Below are 20,326 nucleotides of genomic sequence, written 5' to 3'. Positions count from 1 at the left end.
TCCTGAGCTATAGCGTGGAAGCAACTTTATCACATTAAGTTCCTGTCCTGTGATTTACATGTGTATAGGTTAAATGCACACACAGCACAATGAGGAAATTAGTTGTAAGTTTGCTATTCACAAGTAGACCCATTAGCAAGGCCAAAGGAAAGGGGGAAACAGTTCTCACAAGCATTTACAATGTTTCTTCCAAACTCAGTCTTACTTGAAAGTTGTAGCTGACACCTATTTCTAGCGAATGGGCACATTCTTTGATGTTTCCTTGAGAGAGGTGGATCTGGGCCATAAGAAGATTGGCATCTGTCGATGTTGGGTCCAACTCTAAACAACGCTGCAGGGTACCCTGGGCAGTTTCTAGTTCTCCTGCAAAATAGCCTATTATATTATTTTGTTCTAGACACTTTGTTTCATACAAATACTCCTATGCCATAAAGTATGGTGCAGGCCTTCTTGAGCAAGCAAAGCAATTTGCTAACTTGATCCTGTATTACTCATTAGCTTCTGCAGGGTCCCATCACAAGGTTCAGAACTTATGCAAAGGGAAAGAAAGAGAAGGCGAAAACCCCTGCCCTGCTCTTTCTGCCCTACCTCACCCTGCCAAGTTTTCTCAGCCCCCCATGTCTAATTTATATTCACAATTTAAGACAAAAGAACACTCACTCAAAAGGCAGACACCTTCAAAGACTTTTAAACTTCAACCTTGATTGAGCTTAATCAACATTTTTCAAAAACTTGTACTAATAATCTCAAGTCCTGGCAAATTTCTAGTTTTTTGCTTGAGTAACCAATCAGATCTCAACTTACCTGATAAATATTTAACCTGTGCCATTAGAAAAAGAGGTTCTATCATCCCAGGAGCTGCTTTCACAAGTGGATTCAAAAGTATAGTTGCTTGCTTGAGAAGAGAAGATAAAACCTGACCAGGTAACCGAGGCTATGGGGAAAATATGAAATTACGTATTTTCCAGGAATATAAAATACAGGGTAAAATAAATTTGTTTGGCATACAAATCCCATGTGTCATACACTGTTGATGAGCCACAATCTGGCTACCCATCCATCAAGACTTCCATGAACATACCTGAGATCAGCTGGAAATATTTATAAAGTACAATATCACAATTTGTTGCACAGAGAACAAATGAAGAAATGTACAATAATCCAAAAGAACATAAAAAGAGCAATGCTGGATCAGTCCAAGGGTCCATCTAATCCAGTACTCTGTTTCCACAGTGGCCAACCAGCTGTTGACCACGACACAGTGCAATAGCATCCTCCCACCCATGTTCCCCAGCAACTGGTGCATATAGGCTTACTGCCTCTGATACTGGAGGTAGCACATAACCATCAGGACTAGTAGCCATGGATAGCCTTCTCCTCCAGGAATTTATCCAACCCCCTTTTAAAGCCATCCAAATTGGTGGACATCACTAAAATATTGTAGCAAAAATGCTATTGTGCAGCATCGCGTATAAAGATGAATTTGTTTTACTTTGTATAACACATTTTTAAGTGTAACTTTCCACATCAGTTTGCAATTTATTTTTAATTGGAGAATTGCATCATGAAATGCAAAGAAAAATAAAGTTTAATTGCATTTTGGCTTGTATATTAGTTCAGAAAGTGTAAATTAGGTTAGTATGAATTAAAATGTGAATCAAACAAATTTCACTCCCATCTCTATTTATTTATTTATTACATTTCTATACTGCCCAATAGCCGGAGTTCTCTGGGCGGTTCCCTGGTGAAGAACTAACCAGCTCTATATGTCTGAAGAGCTACACACACACAGAGTTCTAAGCAGGGGCCTGAAGAGGATACTGGAAAAGCATGGCAGGAGTCCAAGCTAGTTCATGAGGGCACAGTCAGGTCACTGTGGAGCTGGGTACCAAGTCAGTCTGGAGGGTCCATCTAGTCCAGCACTCTGTTCACACAGTGGCTAATCAGCTAGTAGCCATTGATAGCCTTTGCCTCCAGGAACATATCCAACCCTCTTTTAAAGCCATCCAAATTGGAGGCCATCACTACATCTTAGAATCATAGAATAGAGTTGGAAGGGGCCTACAAGGCCATCGAGTCCAACCCCCTGCTCAATGCAGGAATCCACCCTAAAGCATCCCTGACAGATGGTTGTCCAGCTGCCTCTTGAAGGCCTCTAGTGTGGGAGAGCCCACAAATGCAGGTTGCTTACCTGTAACTGTAGTTCTTCGAGTGGTCATCTATGCATTCACACATATGGGCTTTGCGCCTGCGCAGAGACCAGACCGGAACCTTCTATAGCTGAGTGGAACGTTTTTGGCGGGAACCCCTCCCCCACGCTACCGTGCATGTCCATGGGGTTCCCGCCCTTACCTCAGTTTACAGGAGTCCGACATTGTGCCCCCATAAACATGAGTGTAAATAAAATACAAGTACATTCCACATATAACTGTGTCATTTATAAGTCTCACACCACCAAGTGGGGATGGTGGGTGGGTTGTGTGAATGCATAGATGACCACTCGAAGAACTACAGTTACAGGTAAGCAACCTGCATTTCTTCTTCGTGGTCTCTATGCATCACACATATGGGCGAGTAGCAAGCTGACATATATTTGGAGGTGGGTTGGTGCATCATCTGAAGATCTCCGAGAGCACTGTCCTTCAAATGAGCAGTCCTGCCTCGCATGGGTGCCCAAACTGTAGTGCCTAAGAAACGTGGATGGAGTGGACCCCGTTGCAGCTCTACAGACTTCTGTCAAAGGAACACCTCTGCCGAAAACCACAGATGTTGTGACGGCTCTGGTAGAATGAGCTGTCACAGGTTTCACCAGTTCTAGTTTAGAGATAGAGTAGGCAAGTTCAATTGTCTCTACAATCCAGCGTGACAAACGCCGGCATGAAACAGGGAGTCCCTTATAAGGCTCCCCATAACAAATAAACAATTGCTTTGTTTTTCTAAAATTCCCTGTCCTAGCCTTGTAAAAGGCAAGAGTTCTCCTTACATCAAGTGTATGTAAAGCAGACTCTACAGGTGTTGTTGGATTCGGAAAGAAAACTGGTAGAGTGATATATTGGGACAGATGAAAGGTTGACACTACCTTAGGCAAGAAGGCAGGGTCTGTGCGTAACACAACCTTATCTTTGTGAAAGATAGTGTAAGGAGCAACTATCTTGAGAGCTCTAAGCTCACTTGCACGTCTAGCAGAAGTGATGGCTACTAAAAGACAGTATTGAATGTTAGAAGCCTAAGGTCAGATAAGGCCATGGGCTCGAAGGGCTTCTTTGTCAATGCCCGTAACACCACTGATAGGCTCCATGGTGGAACGATACTCTTTACTGTCGGTATCATATTTTTAAGCCCTTTTAAAAATTTCCTCGATGTTGGATGCACAAAAGGTGTAAAACCAATCATGCCTCGATGAAAGACGTAATAGCTGCTAAGTGAACTCTGATGGAAGTGAGTTCGAGTCCCTGCTGATAAAGTGTCAGTAGGTATTTGAGGATTAACGCTAAAGGGCAAGATTCAGGTGCTTGATCGTTTTCCAAGGCAAAAGTTTGAAATCTTTGCCACTTTGCTGCATAAGATTTTCTTGTTGAAGGCTTTAGTGATGCCAAAAATATATGGTCTACAGTTAAATCTTTGATACGAGAGGAGGAGTGGATGATATCCTCCATGCCGTCATCTTGAGGGTCGACGGGTTTGCGTGTCGAACCCTGCCCTGGTGTCGAGACAACAGTGTCGGTATCGGCGGGAGTCTGATGTAATTCCCGTCCGACAGTCGAAGGGCGTGGAGAACCACGTCTGTCGAGGCCACCATGGTGTGATAAGGATGCAGTCTGACCTGTTCGACTGGATTTTGGCCAGCACCTTCGTCAACAGTGGAAACAGAGGAAAGATGTAAAGAAGATTTCCTTTCCAGGTTCTGGTGAAAGCATCTCCTAGCGAGTGCTTTCCTCTTCCTGCTCTGCTGCAGAACCTGGAACAAGCTGCGTTTTCTTCGGTAGCGAAGACATCGACAGCAGGGAGGATCCAGTACCGAAAGAGAACGTCTCTTACTTCGGTATCGAGCTCCCATTCGTGGTCGATGTGGAAAGACCTGCTGAGGGCGTCCGCGATGATGTTTTCATTGCCCGCTACATGGGTCGCCGTCAGGTGAGTATTTCTCTTTATGCACCAGTTCCAAATCCTGAGTGCCGATCGATTCAGAGAATGAGACCTTGTCCCACCTTGTCTGTTGATGTACGCCACTACTGTGGTGTTGTCTGTTGCGATCAGGACGATTCAGCCCTCGATCAATTGTGAAAAAGTTCTTATTGCATTCTCCACCGCTAGCAGTTCTAGGTGGTAGATATGATGTTCCCTCTGGGAAGGAGGCCAACGGCCCTGAGTAGTGAGGGAGTCGCAGTGTGCTCCCCATCCGATCAACGATGCATCCGTCGTGATCGTTACCGAAGGAGTGTTTCGAAGATCGAAAGTTCTTAAAACCCAGGCTTGCAATATTCTCATTCTGAGTCTTGCAAACCTGATGACTGCATCAAGCCTAATAGTCTCTGAATTGTCCATGCCGAAATTTTTCGGCGGCTCTCGGTATCGATGGCTAACTGCTGTAAGGTGTTCGCTCTGGTCGATGGTAAGTATGCTCTCCCATCTCGAGACGACAGAGTTACCCCTATAAATTCGAGCTTCTGATGTGGGGTCAAGATGGATTTCTCCTCGTTGACCCACAAACCCAACAAGTCCAACAGGTTGAGGGTGGTTGAAATGTCCTTCTGGAGCGTGCAACTGCTGTCCGCTACCAGAAGCCAATCGTCCAAGTGTAGGAGCTGCAGAATAAAAGTAACCGTTGTCATACGGAACTTCCTTGGAATGATGAATTTGTTTAACTGCTTTAAGTCCATGATCGGCCGAAGACCTCATATTTCTTCGGGACCGTGAAGTAGCGCGAGAAAAAACCCTGGTTGAGTTCCTCTGCGGGTACGGGAGAGATGGCTCTCTTCGATAGCAGAGGTCTGTACCTCCGGAAGCAGAGGAAGGGATGGCGCCGTTACTTTCACCCCCGAAGAAGGAGGAAGGACATCAAGCTCGATGGCATACCCCGAGTTGATGATAGTGAGCACGCAGGAGTCTGATGTCATTGACTCCCATTGATGGTAATGGGGTGCTAGGCGGTTCGCAAAGGGAGGTGGACGTGGGACAAAGAAGTCAAAGTCGCTGCTTCTTGGTGAAGTCAGGCTGACGCTTGTCTTGTTGAAATGTAGACTGATATGGCCGCTTACTCTGGAGTTGTTGTTGTTGCTGCCTCTGTTGGCTTTGATAGTAGGGCCGCTGCTGTTGTTGTTAAGCAGGCGGTCTTGTTCACCGTCTCAGCTTGTATTGGGCAGGCTGAGCAGAAAAACTTATTTTCTTGGCTGTTGTGCAAACCTTGTATATAGAGTCCAAGGTCTTGTCCGTCTTGCTATTAAACAAGCCCTCGCCATCGAAAGGCATGTTCTCAATCCTGGCTTTGGTGTCATGAGCCAGATTAGCGGAGCGGAGCCAAGCATGTCTCCTCAAGGACACGGGTCCCATCATCGACTTGGAATGGCAGTCAACTTGGTGTCGCGCTGTCGACACTTGTTGCCTGGCTATGGCTGAAGCTTCACTTTGGAAGACTCGTGCCCGCTCTTTTTTGTCCTCTGGGAGATGTTCACCTAGTGATCCTATTTTCTCCCAGAGGAAGAGCTGGTATCGTGCCATGGTAGCCTCGTAGGCTGATGCCCAAAGAAGCAGAGGAGTAAATCCTCCGGCCCGTAAGGTCCAACTTTCTGCCCTCTCTGTCCACGGGTGCAGAATGTGCCTTCTGTGAGCGGCCTTGAGCCGACTCCCTACGATCGAATTAGGTTTGGGATGTTGGACCAGAAACTGTACATTTTCTTGTTAGACTCGATAGAGGGTCTCTAGCCTTTACGATGTGGCTTGAGACATAGCCAGTGTTTTCCAGAATAATTGAGCCATTTGCTTTAAAGCATGTGGTGCTGGATCACCAGTCCTAATGCCTGAGCCATTCTAAGCATATGGTCAGAAGATCTGACCATATCGTCGGAAGGGGAAGAAGGGTCGTTGTCATGAACCTCATCTTATGGTGAAGGCATCGATGGAGTAGCCGACAACCCCAATTCAGAATCCGATGAATAATTTTCTTCAGGCAAGGATACTGTAACCACCTGGAGGTATACATGCTCCGTCGGTATCGTGGTAACCGCGGCAGTCGATGCCGATGGCTGTGTACGGTGTCGAGGCGTTGACACCGTGGACATTGGTGGGCGGGCGGTGGAGGCAGCGGTAGATGACACACCCTCGATGTAAGCGAAGGGTGCGCATAATACTCTTCTTGAGGGTACTGGTGGTCACCCTGGAAGTGGGCGATATCGATCCCATTCCGAAGGCGGTAGAGGGATTAGTCCCTGAACCTCTCACGGCCTGGTAGGCTCTCGGAAAGAGGCCGCTGAAACCGAATCCCGCAACTCGCCCTCCGATAGACTGGGAGGGTACGTCGGTACCGTAGCCATCGGTAGCGGCTGGAATCTCGATACCGAGGGAGGCCTCGGTATCGAAGCGGTCGGTATGGCAGGAGGAGTAGAGTGACTCCTAGCCGGTTCCGCCGCTCCATTTCCGAAGAAGATTTGGGAGTCCGGGCCTTTTTTGGAGATTTTCCTGGCCGCGGGACTCGCCAGTGACCGTCCAGGCGTTAGGGGTATCTGAGCCCTATTAGCCGCTCTGGAATATTCAGGCACCTCAGTGCAACGGTCATCAACGGACTTACTGGCTGCCGTTTTGTCAATCGTCGAAGATTTGGGAGCCCGGGCCTTTTTTGGAGATTTTCCTGGCCGCGGAACTCGCCAGTGACCGTCCAGGCGTTAGGGGTATCTGAGCCCTATTAGCCGCTCTGGAATATTCAGGCACCTCAGTGCAACGGTCATCAACGGACTTACTGGCTGCCGTTTTGTCGATCGTCGAAGATTTGGGAGCCCGGGCCTTTTTTGGAGATTTTCCTGGCCGCGGAACTCGCCAGTGACCGTCCAGGCGTTAGGGGTATCTGAGCCCTATTAGCCGCTCTGGAATATTCAGGCACCTCAGTGCAACGGTCATCAACGGACTTACTGGCTGCCGTTTTGTCCATCATCGAAGATTTGGGAGTCCGGGCCCTTTTGGAGATTTTCCTGGCCGCGGAACTCACCAGTGACCGTCCAGGCGTTAGGGGTATCTGAGCCCTATTAGCCGCTCTGGAATTCTCAGGCACCTCAGTGCAACGGTCATCAACGGTCTTACTGGCTGCTGTTTTGTCGGTAACGGACTTACTCGATGCCGTTTTGTCGGTAACGGACTTACTGACTGCCGTTTTATCCATAGTAGGAGCCTCCGTGGCTCTGAGAGCTTTTTCCCCCCAAGATGGAGGGAAGTCGTCAGCTCTGCTTTTCCTCATTTGTTTTGTAAACGACATGCAATGATGGCAGGCCTCAACGATATGGCCTTAGCACAAACAAAGGACACAGAGGGAGTGTCCGTCAATAGGTGGAAGCTTAGCCCCACACTTCACACACTTCGTAAACGGGGCTTCAACTGCCATACAGGCCTCACGCGACCGAAGTCGCTGAGGAAAACTATCTACAATAATTTTTTTTTTTAATATAAGAAAAGCAGTAAGAAGAGTCTTAGAAAAAGATAGAAAAACGAAGAAGATCGTAAAAGAGAAAATAAAGTTAATAAGAAAAATGCTAGAGGTTCGGTTAAACAGGTCTGTGCACAATGGCGGACGACGAAGAACTGAGGTAAGGGCGGGAACCCCATGGACATGCACGGTAGCGTGGGGGAGGGGTTCCCGCCAAAAACGTTCCACTCAGCTATAGAAGGTTCCGGTCTGGTCTCTGCGCAGGCGCAAAGCCCATATGTGTGATGCATAGAGACCACGAAGAAGAACCTCCCTAGGTAACTGGTTCCACCGTCGCACTGCTCTAACAGTCAGGAAGTTTTTCCTGATGTCCAGCTGGAATCTGGCTTCCTTTAACTTGAGCCCGTTATTCCGTGTCCTGCACTCTGGGAGGATCGAGAAGAGATCCTGGCCCTCCTCTGTGTGACAACCTTTTAAGTATTTGAAGAGTGCTATCATGTCTCCCCTCAATCTTCTCTTCTCCAGGCTAAACATGCCCAGTTCTTTCAGTCTCTCTTCATAGGGCTTTGTTTCTAGACTCCTGATCATCCTGGTTGCCCTCCTGTGAACACGCTCCAGCTTGTCTGCGTCCTTGAATTGTGGAGCCCAGAACTGGACACACTACTCTAGATGAGGCCTAACCAGGGCCGAATAGAGAGGAACCAGTACCTCACGTGATTTGGAAGCTATACTTCTATTAATGCAGCCCAAAATAGCATTTGCCTTTCTTGCAGCCATATCGCACTGTTGGCTCATATTCAGCTTGCGATCTACAGCAATTCCAAGATCCTTCTCGTTTGTAGTATTGCTGAGCCAAGTATCCCCCATCTTGTAACTGTGCATTTGGTTTCTATTCCCTAAATGTGGAACTTGGCATTTATCCCTATTAAATTTCATCCTGTTGTTTTCAGCCCAGCACTCCAGCCTATCAAGATCACTTTGAAGTTTGTTTCTGTCTTCCAGGGTATTAGCTATCCCACCCAATTTTGTGTCATCTGCAAATTTGATCAGCGTTCCCTGCACCTCCTCGTCCAAATCATTAATAAAAATGTATTAATAAAAATAATTAATAAAAATCTTGTGGTAGTGAAGTCCAGAATTTAAGTATGCGTTGTGTGAAGTTGGAAAAAATAGCAGGGAAGAGAAAGAGGAAACTGTCCTTGCAAATACCCATCTCTCCCGGCAACACAAACAGCTCTGGCCTGGATCAAGTGGCTTTTCTCAATACTAGTGTAACTCTGCACTGGGACAGGTGTATATCAAATAAAAAGAAGTGAAAAGGTTTTAGGTTTACTTGAAAAGAAATGGGATAGCATCCCACTCCATCCCACTTGGAGCACTGACTGTAAGTCTCCAAGATTTTCTTCTCACAAGCACACCGGTTATATAAAAAATAGTCACCATCCCCACCACACATAAAGAAGTCCTATTGTTCAAGAGAGCGGGAAGCACAGGACATGATTTCCCACCTGTTTGGGACAGAAGACCAAATACTCTTTCACAATTGCAATCAAAAACATAGGGTTGAGTTTTTCATAATATTCAGTGCTTAAAGGCAGTCCATGCAAAGCAGAAAAATGGAGTTCTGCAGCTTCGTTGAGAAGGGTGGTGGCAATCTGCTCATTCTTGTTTTTCCTGGAAGCAATTACAGCCTGAAGATAAGCTAGGGCCTGTGAGATACAGAATGCTGCATTTTACTGAATATTAGCGGGTTTAATGATCAAGTTACAGTTTTCTTTTAGCTAATACCCATGAAAATTAGTGCAGATGTACAAATAAACTACAGTTTAGAGAGTGGGAGTGTGGGATCAACTGCTCCCTTACCCTTTACATGTGAATTCCACCAATCCCCTCTACCAGATTTTGAGTGCTATGTGTGAACATCACCAACTCAGACTGGATTTTAACCCAGGAATTCACCTAACTTTGCTTTAAGAAACTAGTTTTAATCATGATCCTCAAAGTGAATTTAGGAGCATCCCTGGGTTCCTTTTAACAAGCCTGCCAATGGTTGCAGGGGGACAAGAGCAAGCAAATGTGCAGCCCTTTTCAGTGTGTAAAAGCTGGTTTATTTTACCTTTACACAATCATACATGATGTGTCCACATTAAAGTGCTATACAGCAAATATTAATACTCACCCATTTGCCATCATGTAACAAATATATTTGCTGTACAGAAACCTACATTGTCTCTATGATGGCAGAAATTATAATATATTATATAAATATTATAATTCTACAAAAAAACCTAAACACCTGTAAACATTATTTGTGCAAAAGAGCACAACCTGAAGGACAATCTCTATGTCAAAGCAGACATTCCATCCACCCAAAATTAGCAGAGAATGCCTTCGCCACCAAATGCTCTATGGGAATTACAATTCTTATAATGCACTGAGAGGACTGGTAAAGTGGTACATTTCCTGTAAAGGAAGCCGAGGTAATCACTAATGAAAATCTGTTCAGATGTGGAGCGATATATTAATGCTATAAATGAATAAATAAATAAAACATGACCATTCCCTGAGCTCCATCACACTAGTGATTTATCGCACTCTCGCCATGCCTGGTATGTGATTTTGCAGCACGGTACTCACGTGCTGTTGTCCTCGTCCTCCCCTCCTTTTTCCATCTTATTTTGGAGCAGGGAAAGTCTGTTTCCCCCCCCCCCCCCTCCGTGCACAATAAAGCTGCTCCTCGTTCCCGTGTATTGCTGTCTTGCGCTATATCTGACCATCCTGTTTTTTGGGTGTGTGTGTGTGTGTCGAAGGGCAGTCTTGCTGACAAAAGAGGAGGGTGGGGTGGTTCTCTGCTCAACTGTGAAGGGGGAGGGAGGGCGCAAAACACCCCACGGAGAAGGCGAGTGAGGCCGACACCGCCTGTGCCCGGGACTTGGTTCCATTCAACTCTATGGCTCTTATTCCTGAGTAGGCATGTCTACGTTTCCTGACCAGAACAATGTTGGCTTCCCCTTGGCATGCCAACATTGACCACAAACTTCTCCAAAAACTAATTGTAATACTTTCTATTCAGTTATATTATTTAATATGATCTTAGGGGAAAGCATAGTGTGTTGTTTTACCATAACTGTGCAGCAGTTTCAGGCTGCATGTATATACACATTAACTGCAGAGAGAAGGAGAATGTAGGGGGTGGGGCGGGAGATTTTGCCAGCATAGTAGCGATACAGATAAAAAGATACATGAGCTGAAATAGCGCAACAACGCACAGACGTGAAAGTGTCTAGCACTAGAGTCGCTAAGGAAACAGAGGGGGAAGCCGTGGACTCAAAGTGGGGGGTGGGGGGAGTAGGTGTGATGGAGCCCCCTGTCCTGCCAGTTAGGGCATTCTAGCACTCCCTTACATCATGACTCATTTTAATGAACTTATCTGCCAAGCCAAACAGGCACTTTACCAACAGCAATGGGGGGATGTGGTAGTTGATCAGCAACTGTACATATGATCTTCCCTATGATAAAGACTTCTGAGCCCAGACAGCATGAAATGTTATAGTAGCAGGGACTGCTACCTAAAAAACCTAGAGACCTGAAATGGGTGGGTGTCAACATGCTCAGTTGTTTTCTTCAGCTAGATTCAACCTGGAATCTGCATGCGTCTGAAGCTTCTGACATTTTCAGAGCTAAGTGACATTAGATTGGGCAGAAAGTTACAGCAGATGAAGCAGCAGTAACCACCAGTGAACAAATATGCTTTGATCTGGGGTTTCAGGGTGGGTGGGTGGGAGTGTTCGCCCGCATCAAGGGCCACAGGTTGCCAATTCATAGTCTAGAGTATGTGCATTAACAAGAAATCAAAGGAAATAAGTGTATTCTAACTGAAGATTTTCCAATGGACTGCTGGACTTCTTTTAGGAACTCCAGTTGCTGCTCTGCTTCTTCTAGTTTCCCTCCAAGCACCTGGCACCATATAATCCCTGCAAAGTAATTAAACCCATTCAGCAATAAGTTACATTTTCACAGAAATGCTAAAAAAAAATACTTTTAATTATAACATTTACTTTTAATTGTAAATCAGTATACATTTGACAGCATGAGGACCCATACTTGCAAAGTATCTTGAATTAGTACAGGGCAGAGTTGTGTCACTTGCTTAGCATCCAGTGCTATTTTAACTGTAGAAACTTTTGGCATTGCTTCAGCTAGTATATCCCCTTACAATTTAGCAATCTCAGAATTGTTACTTGCAGGAACGGCAGCAGTCTCTAGCTTGGGCCCGCACAATTTGTGACTTCTCAGCCAAATGTAGCCCATCAGCCATGCATATATGATTGCCCACCAGGAGCTCAATAAATCTGTTTTTGTCTGCATAAAAGTGTGTGTGTTGAGCAACTGGCAGATACTGAATTAGGGGGCTCTTTGTCCTATTTTTAACCTCTGGAGCACCAAATCAATAAACATACCTTGAGACAGGACAAAAACTTCTGGATTAACTCCAACAGTCCTTTGTTACAGATAAATGTAAGAATTAGCAATACTTGGTTAGCAGGCTATTTTGTTTGGTGGGTCACAGGTTGGACAGGTCTGAACCAGAAGCTGCTGCAGACTTACATATTACTAGACATGGAGCATCATCATATTGGGGGGAAATCACATTTTCTCACCATCGTTTCTCTGCCCCTGCTTTTGTCCTTTTTTACTTCCTTTTTCTGCCCGGAGAGGAAAGAGGAAGTAAACAAAAGCCACATGGCCCATTCAGGGGCCGTTTTTATCGTGGCACATTCCATTTTGAAAAAGAAGTCAGATTAAAAGGGGTCTATTTTGCTACAGAAAAATAAATGGAAGGAGTGGGATGCATGCAGGAAGTTGACATCGTCGTCTAAAGGACACGCACACATCCGTAAGCAGGCAGTTGCGAGCGTGCGATAAAATGCGTGTCTAATGACACCCATGGTAATATCAGGAAGATGTGGGACCTCTACAAACATTTTATTTGTAACTCACATCTCAATATGAGGTAGTTGCACAATGTAGCATCTGATGTGACAAATCTACATGTAGGGCCATATGCCTGAAGGAAAAACTGATGCCTCTATCCCACCGTTTTTCAGGGGGAGAATTATGGTGGTCTTGTGGGGTGTTTTTTTTTGGGGGGGGTGGTTAATATACATATATAATTTTTTATGTATCCATAGCGATACATACCTATGAAATGCATATATATGAAAATACAACTTACTAGCAATTACACACAGGCTTCAACAAAAGCAGACTAAATATCCAAATAAGTTACCATTTGAAGATAGCATCTATACACCAGGTGTTCAAATGTTGAAAGCACTACAAGGTCCTCAATCTATTGCATTTTAGGAGGTGAGGGTTTATCCTTTCAATGATGAAATATGTCTTTTAGATATCAAGAGAACATGGAGAATCCATTTATGCTGACCATTTGGTTTAATTTCCATGAAGCAGTGGACAAGAGCCCCCAAATTGTAACAGGTAAATAATTTAAAAGAGCAAGTACATCAGCAAATATGAAATTCCAGTACAAAATTTATCTGTATAATAACCACTCCAAAAGAAGCAACAAATGGAAAATGGCAAAACAAATATGTAAAAGAAGCATTAGCAGCATTGAAGTGCCAAGGGAGAATTATGCAAATCAGGCCAGTGTGCATACACCCCTATTACACATGGAACCTTCTCACTGGATGTCGCCTAATAACCTGGTTTGGACAAACATCATAAGCTAAACAAGCCACAGTGGCACATCATACAGAATTTGCACAATCACCCGCCTGGCCATGGCTTGTCATGTTGTCTGAAACTGGGTGGCATGACCCTATGAATCGATGTTTGGTATAGGATATCCACTCGTCCATCATGTAAATAGAATCCACAAACCAGGTAAGTGCATGAACCAGGCTTCAAAAAATTTTCAGGGTGGTATATGGCCCAAAGTTTTAAGGCAAACAGATATTCATTTAAATTAACAAATTCTTAATAGCTTACCTGTCAGTGAATCTACAGTGTTTTCATCCAGCTCTATGGCTTTTCTATACCATACAGAAGCCTCCTTCCAGTTCCCCTGAAGGATTAGCTGATATCCTAACTCATTCGCAATACGTGCATCAGTGGATATCAGGTTACTACCTGAGTTTCTTGTAAACTCATACACTTCTTGAAGGATTTCTTGATTTTTCCCAGACTAAATGAAAAACAATTTAAAAGGGTAATGTTATGCATATATAGCACATATATAATCAAATATGTATTGTAAACAGGAGCCATGTGGTTGGATATATATTTCAAAAAAGTTTAATTACATTTGTTATTTCAAAACTAAGTAAGCATAAGTAATCTGTGAAATTATCTTGTAAATTAAATCTCTCCCCACCCCCACCCCACTCCTGCACATTGAAAAGACTTTATTTTGGATGAAAATGGGGAACAGAACATTTCAAGTAGAGAAGTCACCAGAGATACAAAGGAAAACAAATTATAACTAAAGAATATAGGCCAATAGTAACTGTTAAAAAAAACATGGGCTTACCAGTCTACTGATCACCATCATTTTTTGAAAGTGAAATTCTGGCCTTTGAGGCTCTTTCAGCTCCAAAGCACCAATAAATTCTCTAAGGAAATGCAATGCCTGCATTAAAAATATTAATATTATTTTAAAATCAGAGACAACGCCACTTCTTAGATCTAATACCTTGAATGGCATAACATGACTTTCAGTGAGCATAAAGTTCAATAAGTACTTGCTCAAAGATCAGTAATCTTCCTTATTTCAAAATGTTCCTCCATGAGGGTTAGAAACTTGATTTTTAAAATAAAATCTGGGCTACAGAACCTCAAATTCTGAGCCAGATTCCAAATTCTTAATGCCATGGTGGATGTTTGTATCTATGAAGAAAGTATGTATGTTAAAGGTAACCAGTGCAAAAGACAAGAAACATTACCAACGTTCAGATACGCATTATGTCACTGGGATGAAAAGCACAAAATAATTTTATTTATTTATTTATTTATTACATTTTTATACCGCTCAATAGCCGAAGCTCTCTGGGTGGTTCACAAAAATTAAAACCATAATAAAACAACCAACAGGTGAAAAACACAAATACAAAATACAGTATAAAAAACACAACCAGGATAAAAGTCTAGAACCCCAATTTTATATTATCAGTGTTAGAAACTATATTAATACTCACCAAACTCTTGTTCCCAGTCATAGTGAGATGATTTACAACCATATACTGCAGTCCATCTATATCGTTTGGTTCCTTGCTTAGGATTCTAAATGTGTTCAAAAGAAATAGAAAGCAAACTAAATTACCCTATTTCTTTTAAGCATCAGATTTGCATTGATGTTACAGTTAAACATGGTTAAGGATGAATGAAATTCCCACCTAAGAAGAGAGGGAAGGGGCTAATGGGTATTTGAGCGCCATCAGACGAAAGAGGAAGTAAACAATGTGTACGTGGCCCATTCAGTGGGTTGTTTTGATCTCGCTGCTTCTCCTGCACACAGCAGGAGATAGCGGCAACTTCCATCTTTAAAATAAATTGAACTTACTGTGGTGTTTTTTGTGGCCCAAAGAAGGGGCATGAAGAGCGCGGGTGGCAGACAACGTTGTGACAGGGACCCGCAAAAATCTGTGAGTGCCCAGTAACAAGTGTGTGTGGCGTTACACCCCACAAGTCAATTCCAAATGTATGTCTGCAGTTTGTAAGTCTGTGGATTTTAGAATGCTGGCATAAGTGGGCGGAGTTAGAATGTCTTGGGAGGGGGAGGAGTGATATATATAAGGGAAGGACTGAGGGGATTGTGAGTTCTTGTTCTTGTTCTTTTCAGGGAACCTTTTCAGGGAGACTTGTTAGGTACTCTTAGAGTCTGTAGTGCTCTCTGTATTTATGGTACTTAAGTTCTGGGAAATTTGAGAGTCAGTGTAGTGAGTGGTGTCTTTAGAGTGTGGTGTGCACGTAGTGGAAGTATATTAATCAATACTGATAATAAAGAAAGTTCAAGAGTGATTGTGTGAGAAAAAGGAAAGCGCGAATGTGAATGAGTGACCGGATTGTATGAAAGGTTTCAAAAAGGTTTTTAAATGTTGTTATTTGAAACAAAGCTTATGAACTTTTAAAAATAAATTTTGATTGTTTGTTTTAAAACTACCACAAAAATCCCATGTGTCTGTTTGGCATTTATCATCTTAAGTTTACACATATAACACCCACTCTGACAATCATTCACCTAAGCAGATATAACTCACAGCGCATTATTATATATATTAAAATCCATTCTCCATTTTAAACCCCTTTCTCCACATAGTTTGGAGGAAGGTGGGCTTTATCCCTTGCCTCAGGCGTATCAAGTGGTGGTGCTTGGCTTGAGCAGGGAGTAGCCTCGGCCGGGTCTGGTGTTCAGAGCCTGTGTCGCCCCATAAGAAGTGGTGGCAGATGTGAGGTCTGGTGTTCAGAGCCTGTGTCGTGGCAGTGTGCAATAAAACACTCATCTGATGGAGCTCTTTAAGAGCTCAACTAATGTTACATCTGAACCAAGTTATTCCAGTTGTAAGATATGTACTGGAATGGGCAACCTCTTTATTATTATTTAGGCTGCATCCTATAACTACCTATTTACCTAGACCCATTGGACTCAATGGGACTCACTCCTAAGTAGATATGTGTAGGACTGTGTGGAAAATGCATGCCCTGCTGCCGTTCCATTGTAGTCACAATGCTCAATTATTTACAACAATTTTAAAATATCTAAAAAAAACCCATAAAAATTAATAAAGTCTTAATAGAGACAGAAGCAGCAGACAAAAACTAGGGGATCTTTGAATGATCCAGCCACTTATCTCCTTCATCCCTTTTGATTGAACTAAGCCAGCTCAACAACTTGACTATGGGGGCTTTTCTAATGAATGACAGGTAAGTGGACATTCTGTCTTCAGAGGCAATATGCCACTGGTACAAGTTGCTGGGATATTGCCTTTAAGCCCTTCTTATGGTCTTCCGGAAGACATTTCGATGGCTACTCCGAGAAGCAAGATGCTGGACTAAATGGACTTTTAGCCCATCCAGCACAACTCTTTTTGTTCCATTCATTTTCAGTAAAAGTCAACGTGTCTCAAATTGGGAAGAGCTAGAGGCACCAGGAAAACAATGTAAGCTGAAGCAGAGAACTTGACAGGCTACACATTTTGTAAGTCAGGGAAGAGCGGCAACTACTCACATTTTTATTGCTCGTCTTTTAAGAAATATTATATTTAAAAAAAAAAACACTTTATAGATGTAGGCCAAATAGTTTCTAATTTAAAAGACAGTTCCCTGTTTCTTGCATTGCTGAAAATCATCTCCTACCTTTTACTTTCTTCTACACTTTGCTCCCAATCTTGCAAGGCTAAATGCAGCCTCATCTTGGTGACAATGGCTGGCATAAAGAACGGGAAAGAAACCACTAACTGGCTAACTATTCCCAGGGCCCCTGAATAATTCTGTTGAGCCATGAAATATTTTGCCTATGGAGAGAGAAAGGAGGGGAAAAGAAAAAATAATTACACCACTGGCAGAAGTCACCTAAGTGGCATTCTGCCACTATCCCATTCTTCAGCACTTCTTTGGTTCACAGTACAATGCCATCGACCTTGTCTAGATCCAAAATGGATTTGACATGCATGCCCACAACATCACTAAAATAGTTCCTTAAATTTCATCAATTTTCTGCCAATTGATTTTACTTTTCAAATGAAAGAGAATATGAACTTTGTACAGATCAAGAAAATCCCTAAACTCACCAACAACATAGTGATGTAAAAAGAAAATCAATTCTATTTAAGAATAAATTACAATCAAACTAAAGTTGAATCTAATATATCTGGGTTAGAGTACACAAAACACGTCTGTGACCAGTCCATAATGGAGTCATGTCACATTTAGCTTCCATGAGTTTTGTCAGTCCAATGGATCTGATACCCTTTGACAGCTTTGTAGTTTGAAGGTATGACAATATACTTGAACTTTTGACATCTTTTGTCTTTCCTCACCACAATTTGCATAATTGTATGCATGGTGGTAGAAACCCTTTGGGTATATTAATGGCTGTGTATTTATATGCATACCACAATTCTGCAGGAAGGCAGAAAAAGCAGAGAATGAGACACTAAACCTACTAATAGCACAACCCTAAACAGATTTTCTCAGAAGTAAGTCCCACTGAGTTCAGTGAAACTTACTCCCAATGTATGATATGGCTTTGTATGATATAGACAAGTCATTCTATGCAGTTAAGCACGTGTACACTTCACTGGGCTTTAGTGGTCCTAGCCCTGCATAGGATAAGGCATATAGAATGCTTGATTTTTAACTTGTAATAGCCAGATCTCAGCCTTCAGGAATACAGCCCTAACTGCTTGGGCATCATCTCCATGACAAATAAAATGAGAATGATAAAGAAACAAAAGGCAAACCATCTACCTTTCCCATCATTCCAAATATATCTGTATTATCTTGAATCCCTTCATCCAGGTACTTGATAGACTTCTTGACAGCATGCTGTTTGTCAGATGTAACATAAATCCATCCTTTCAGAACAAGTCCCTACAGTGGTTAAAACAAACAAACAAACTCAAATATCTCTTTAACAAGTTAATGAAACTATGTAATTAAAATATGAGTATGCAAATGGAATGTCAACTATACATTTCACACATATCTATTTACAGTGATTCTATGCCACCCCATAGCTGACATTCTACGGGTAGCGTAGATTAAAAATATATAAAAATACAAAAGAACAAACAATAAGTATACAATAATATATAAAATTATACCGCTCTTTTTGTTTTTACATATACAAAAGTTAAATACAATTAGACACTTGAGGCCTTGGATAATTTAAATATAATTAACAGGTAGCCATACGGTTCAAGGGGATTCTCTCTTCACCATAATTCCCACCACCAAAGGAGCAAGGGGAAGAAAGTATGATATGGATGCTTGGAGCACACTTTTAAATTAAAGCTGAGGGATTTGTATTAAAAGGTTCTCTCTCAGAGAGAGTAGGAAGAATGTGTCATCAACCTAGCACCCAGATACAGATTTGGAAAATCCTGGAGCCTGAGGAACGCACACGGCCCATGACACAAGGGAACTCATTCCTGAAACATTTTAGGAATCACTCAGTGGAGAACTTACTACTGTGGAGTCTTGCATTGAAAATAAGGCAGGGTCATCTTTAAGGAGTTTCCCCTCCACCCATTAACCAACCCCTGGGTTTGCTTCCATTCCAGTATTCTCAGATGCCAGTGGCTCATGTCAAGAATTCCCCTGCACCTTTTCTTGCACTGCACCTTTTCATCTCCAACACCAGCAAAGAGCTCAGAAAGCAAATAACCAGTGATGCAAGAGTGACTGATGCGAGGCCAGAGCAATATCACTTTCACTGAGACCTAAGCCCACACACCTCACTGTAGTAGGCTTTTATTTTAAAGCCCAACTAGCTGCAACACTAAAGGTTCCATCTAATTGGCCTTAAAACCCTCCATCCAGACCCCTGCCTTCTGTCACTGTGTTCTTCTATGGGCCCTGGCCTTAAGGAAGACAAAGTGAAGACAACAGCATGCCTTCTAGTATTCATACAAGGACCTCAGAGGAAGGCTTGACAACCTGTTGGATTATCCATCGTTTTCACAAGTAGGTACAGTTTTCTTCATAAAATTTGTCCAGCCTCTCTCTCCTTAGCTTGCAAGGTAATCTGCCCAATGCCCCCAATTTTGGGTTTATTGAACAGAGTTCAATGAAGTTACTCCAGTATAAATATCAAAATACCCCTAACAGTCTCAATGTACTACAATATTTTCTACTCACTTACAGCAAAGTACTATGCATGTCTAGCCAGAATCAGAAATCAACCCCACTGGGGCTTACTCTGAGGTATGTGTATATAGGATTGCATCCTTAAACAATTAGCTGTGTTGGATGCAAGGCCCTTCTGTTTCTCAGTGAGACCACAGGATTGAACCCTCAACTTACACAGCCTCAGTCTGGCACAGTTATTTTCCCTACCATTTTAATCAACAGAAAGGGGGGAAATTTCTAGTTCCGTCAAAAAAATGCTGGCAAAAAAATTTGCCCCTTCTGTTCAGGCAGGGCTCAGGATGCAGCGGTGACGCCACAGCAGAACTCCCGGCTGCAAACCTATGACACTTACTTGGGAAGGAGGAGGGAACAATGATGTGAAACAATAGGTCCCATTATGTAATGAGGCAAAATGAAGGTTAATTAGAGCATACACTGGCCCCAATCCAGAAGGCTGCTCACGTAAACTATTTATTTCCCCAACTGAACAGATGGTTGCCTATCAGGTTTGCCAGCACTGAACATCTGTCACAGTTGCAGGAGTGAAGGAAATGTCTAAAATCAGTCTCTGGCCTTTCCCAAGCAGATGACTGGTCCTGTCAGAACTGAGTGTTTGCCATCTGTTTGGTAGTGTGTGCACATAGGGTCACTGTGCATACATTTGAGTGCTGGATGCAGATCCCTCCCGCCCCCTCACACACACAAGCACCTTTTGTGTGCTTTGGTTCTGATCCAAATAGTGATACATTATTATTATTATTATTATTTATTTATATAGCACCATCGATGTATAGAATGCTGTGTCTGCACCATGTGTAGGATTGA

At 43.0% G+C, this 20,326-nt stretch overlaps 1 protein-coding gene across 1 annotated transcript in view; it reads right to left on the bottom strand.

Annotated features, from left to right (window-relative positions):
• Nucleotides 1–20,326, bottom strand: part of TTC21A (tetratricopeptide repeat domain 21A) — a 47,724-nt gene that overhangs the window by 22,396 nt on the left and 5,002 nt on the right. The window contains exons 5-13 of the mRNA XM_063147445.1: nt 18,119–18,241; nt 17,006–17,163; nt 14,848–14,932; nt 14,184–14,282; nt 13,643–13,838; nt 11,507–11,604; nt 9,139–9,339; nt 805–934; nt 206–363 (exon numbers count right to left, since the gene is read on the bottom strand). Of these exons, the coding sequence (XP_063003515.1) occupies nt 206–363; nt 805–934; nt 9,139–9,339; nt 11,507–11,604; nt 13,643–13,838; nt 14,184–14,282; nt 14,848–14,932; nt 17,006–17,163; nt 18,119–18,241 (1,248 nt within the window). The remainder of the gene's footprint in view (nt 1–205; nt 364–804; nt 935–9,138; nt 9,340–11,506; nt 11,605–13,642; nt 13,839–14,183; nt 14,283–14,847; nt 14,933–17,005; nt 17,164–18,118; nt 18,242–20,326) is intronic.

The sequence above is a fragment of the Elgaria multicarinata genome, chromosome 1 (genome assembly GCF_023053635.1).
Source record: "Elgaria multicarinata webbii isolate HBS135686 ecotype San Diego chromosome 1, rElgMul1.1.pri, whole genome shotgun sequence".
In the NCBI taxonomy this organism is placed as follows: domain Eukaryota; kingdom Metazoa; phylum Chordata; class Lepidosauria; order Squamata; family Anguidae; genus Elgaria; species Elgaria multicarinata.
The sequence above is the reverse complement of the archived record's forward strand: the minus strand, read 5'-3'. Positions and strand labels throughout refer to the sequence as shown.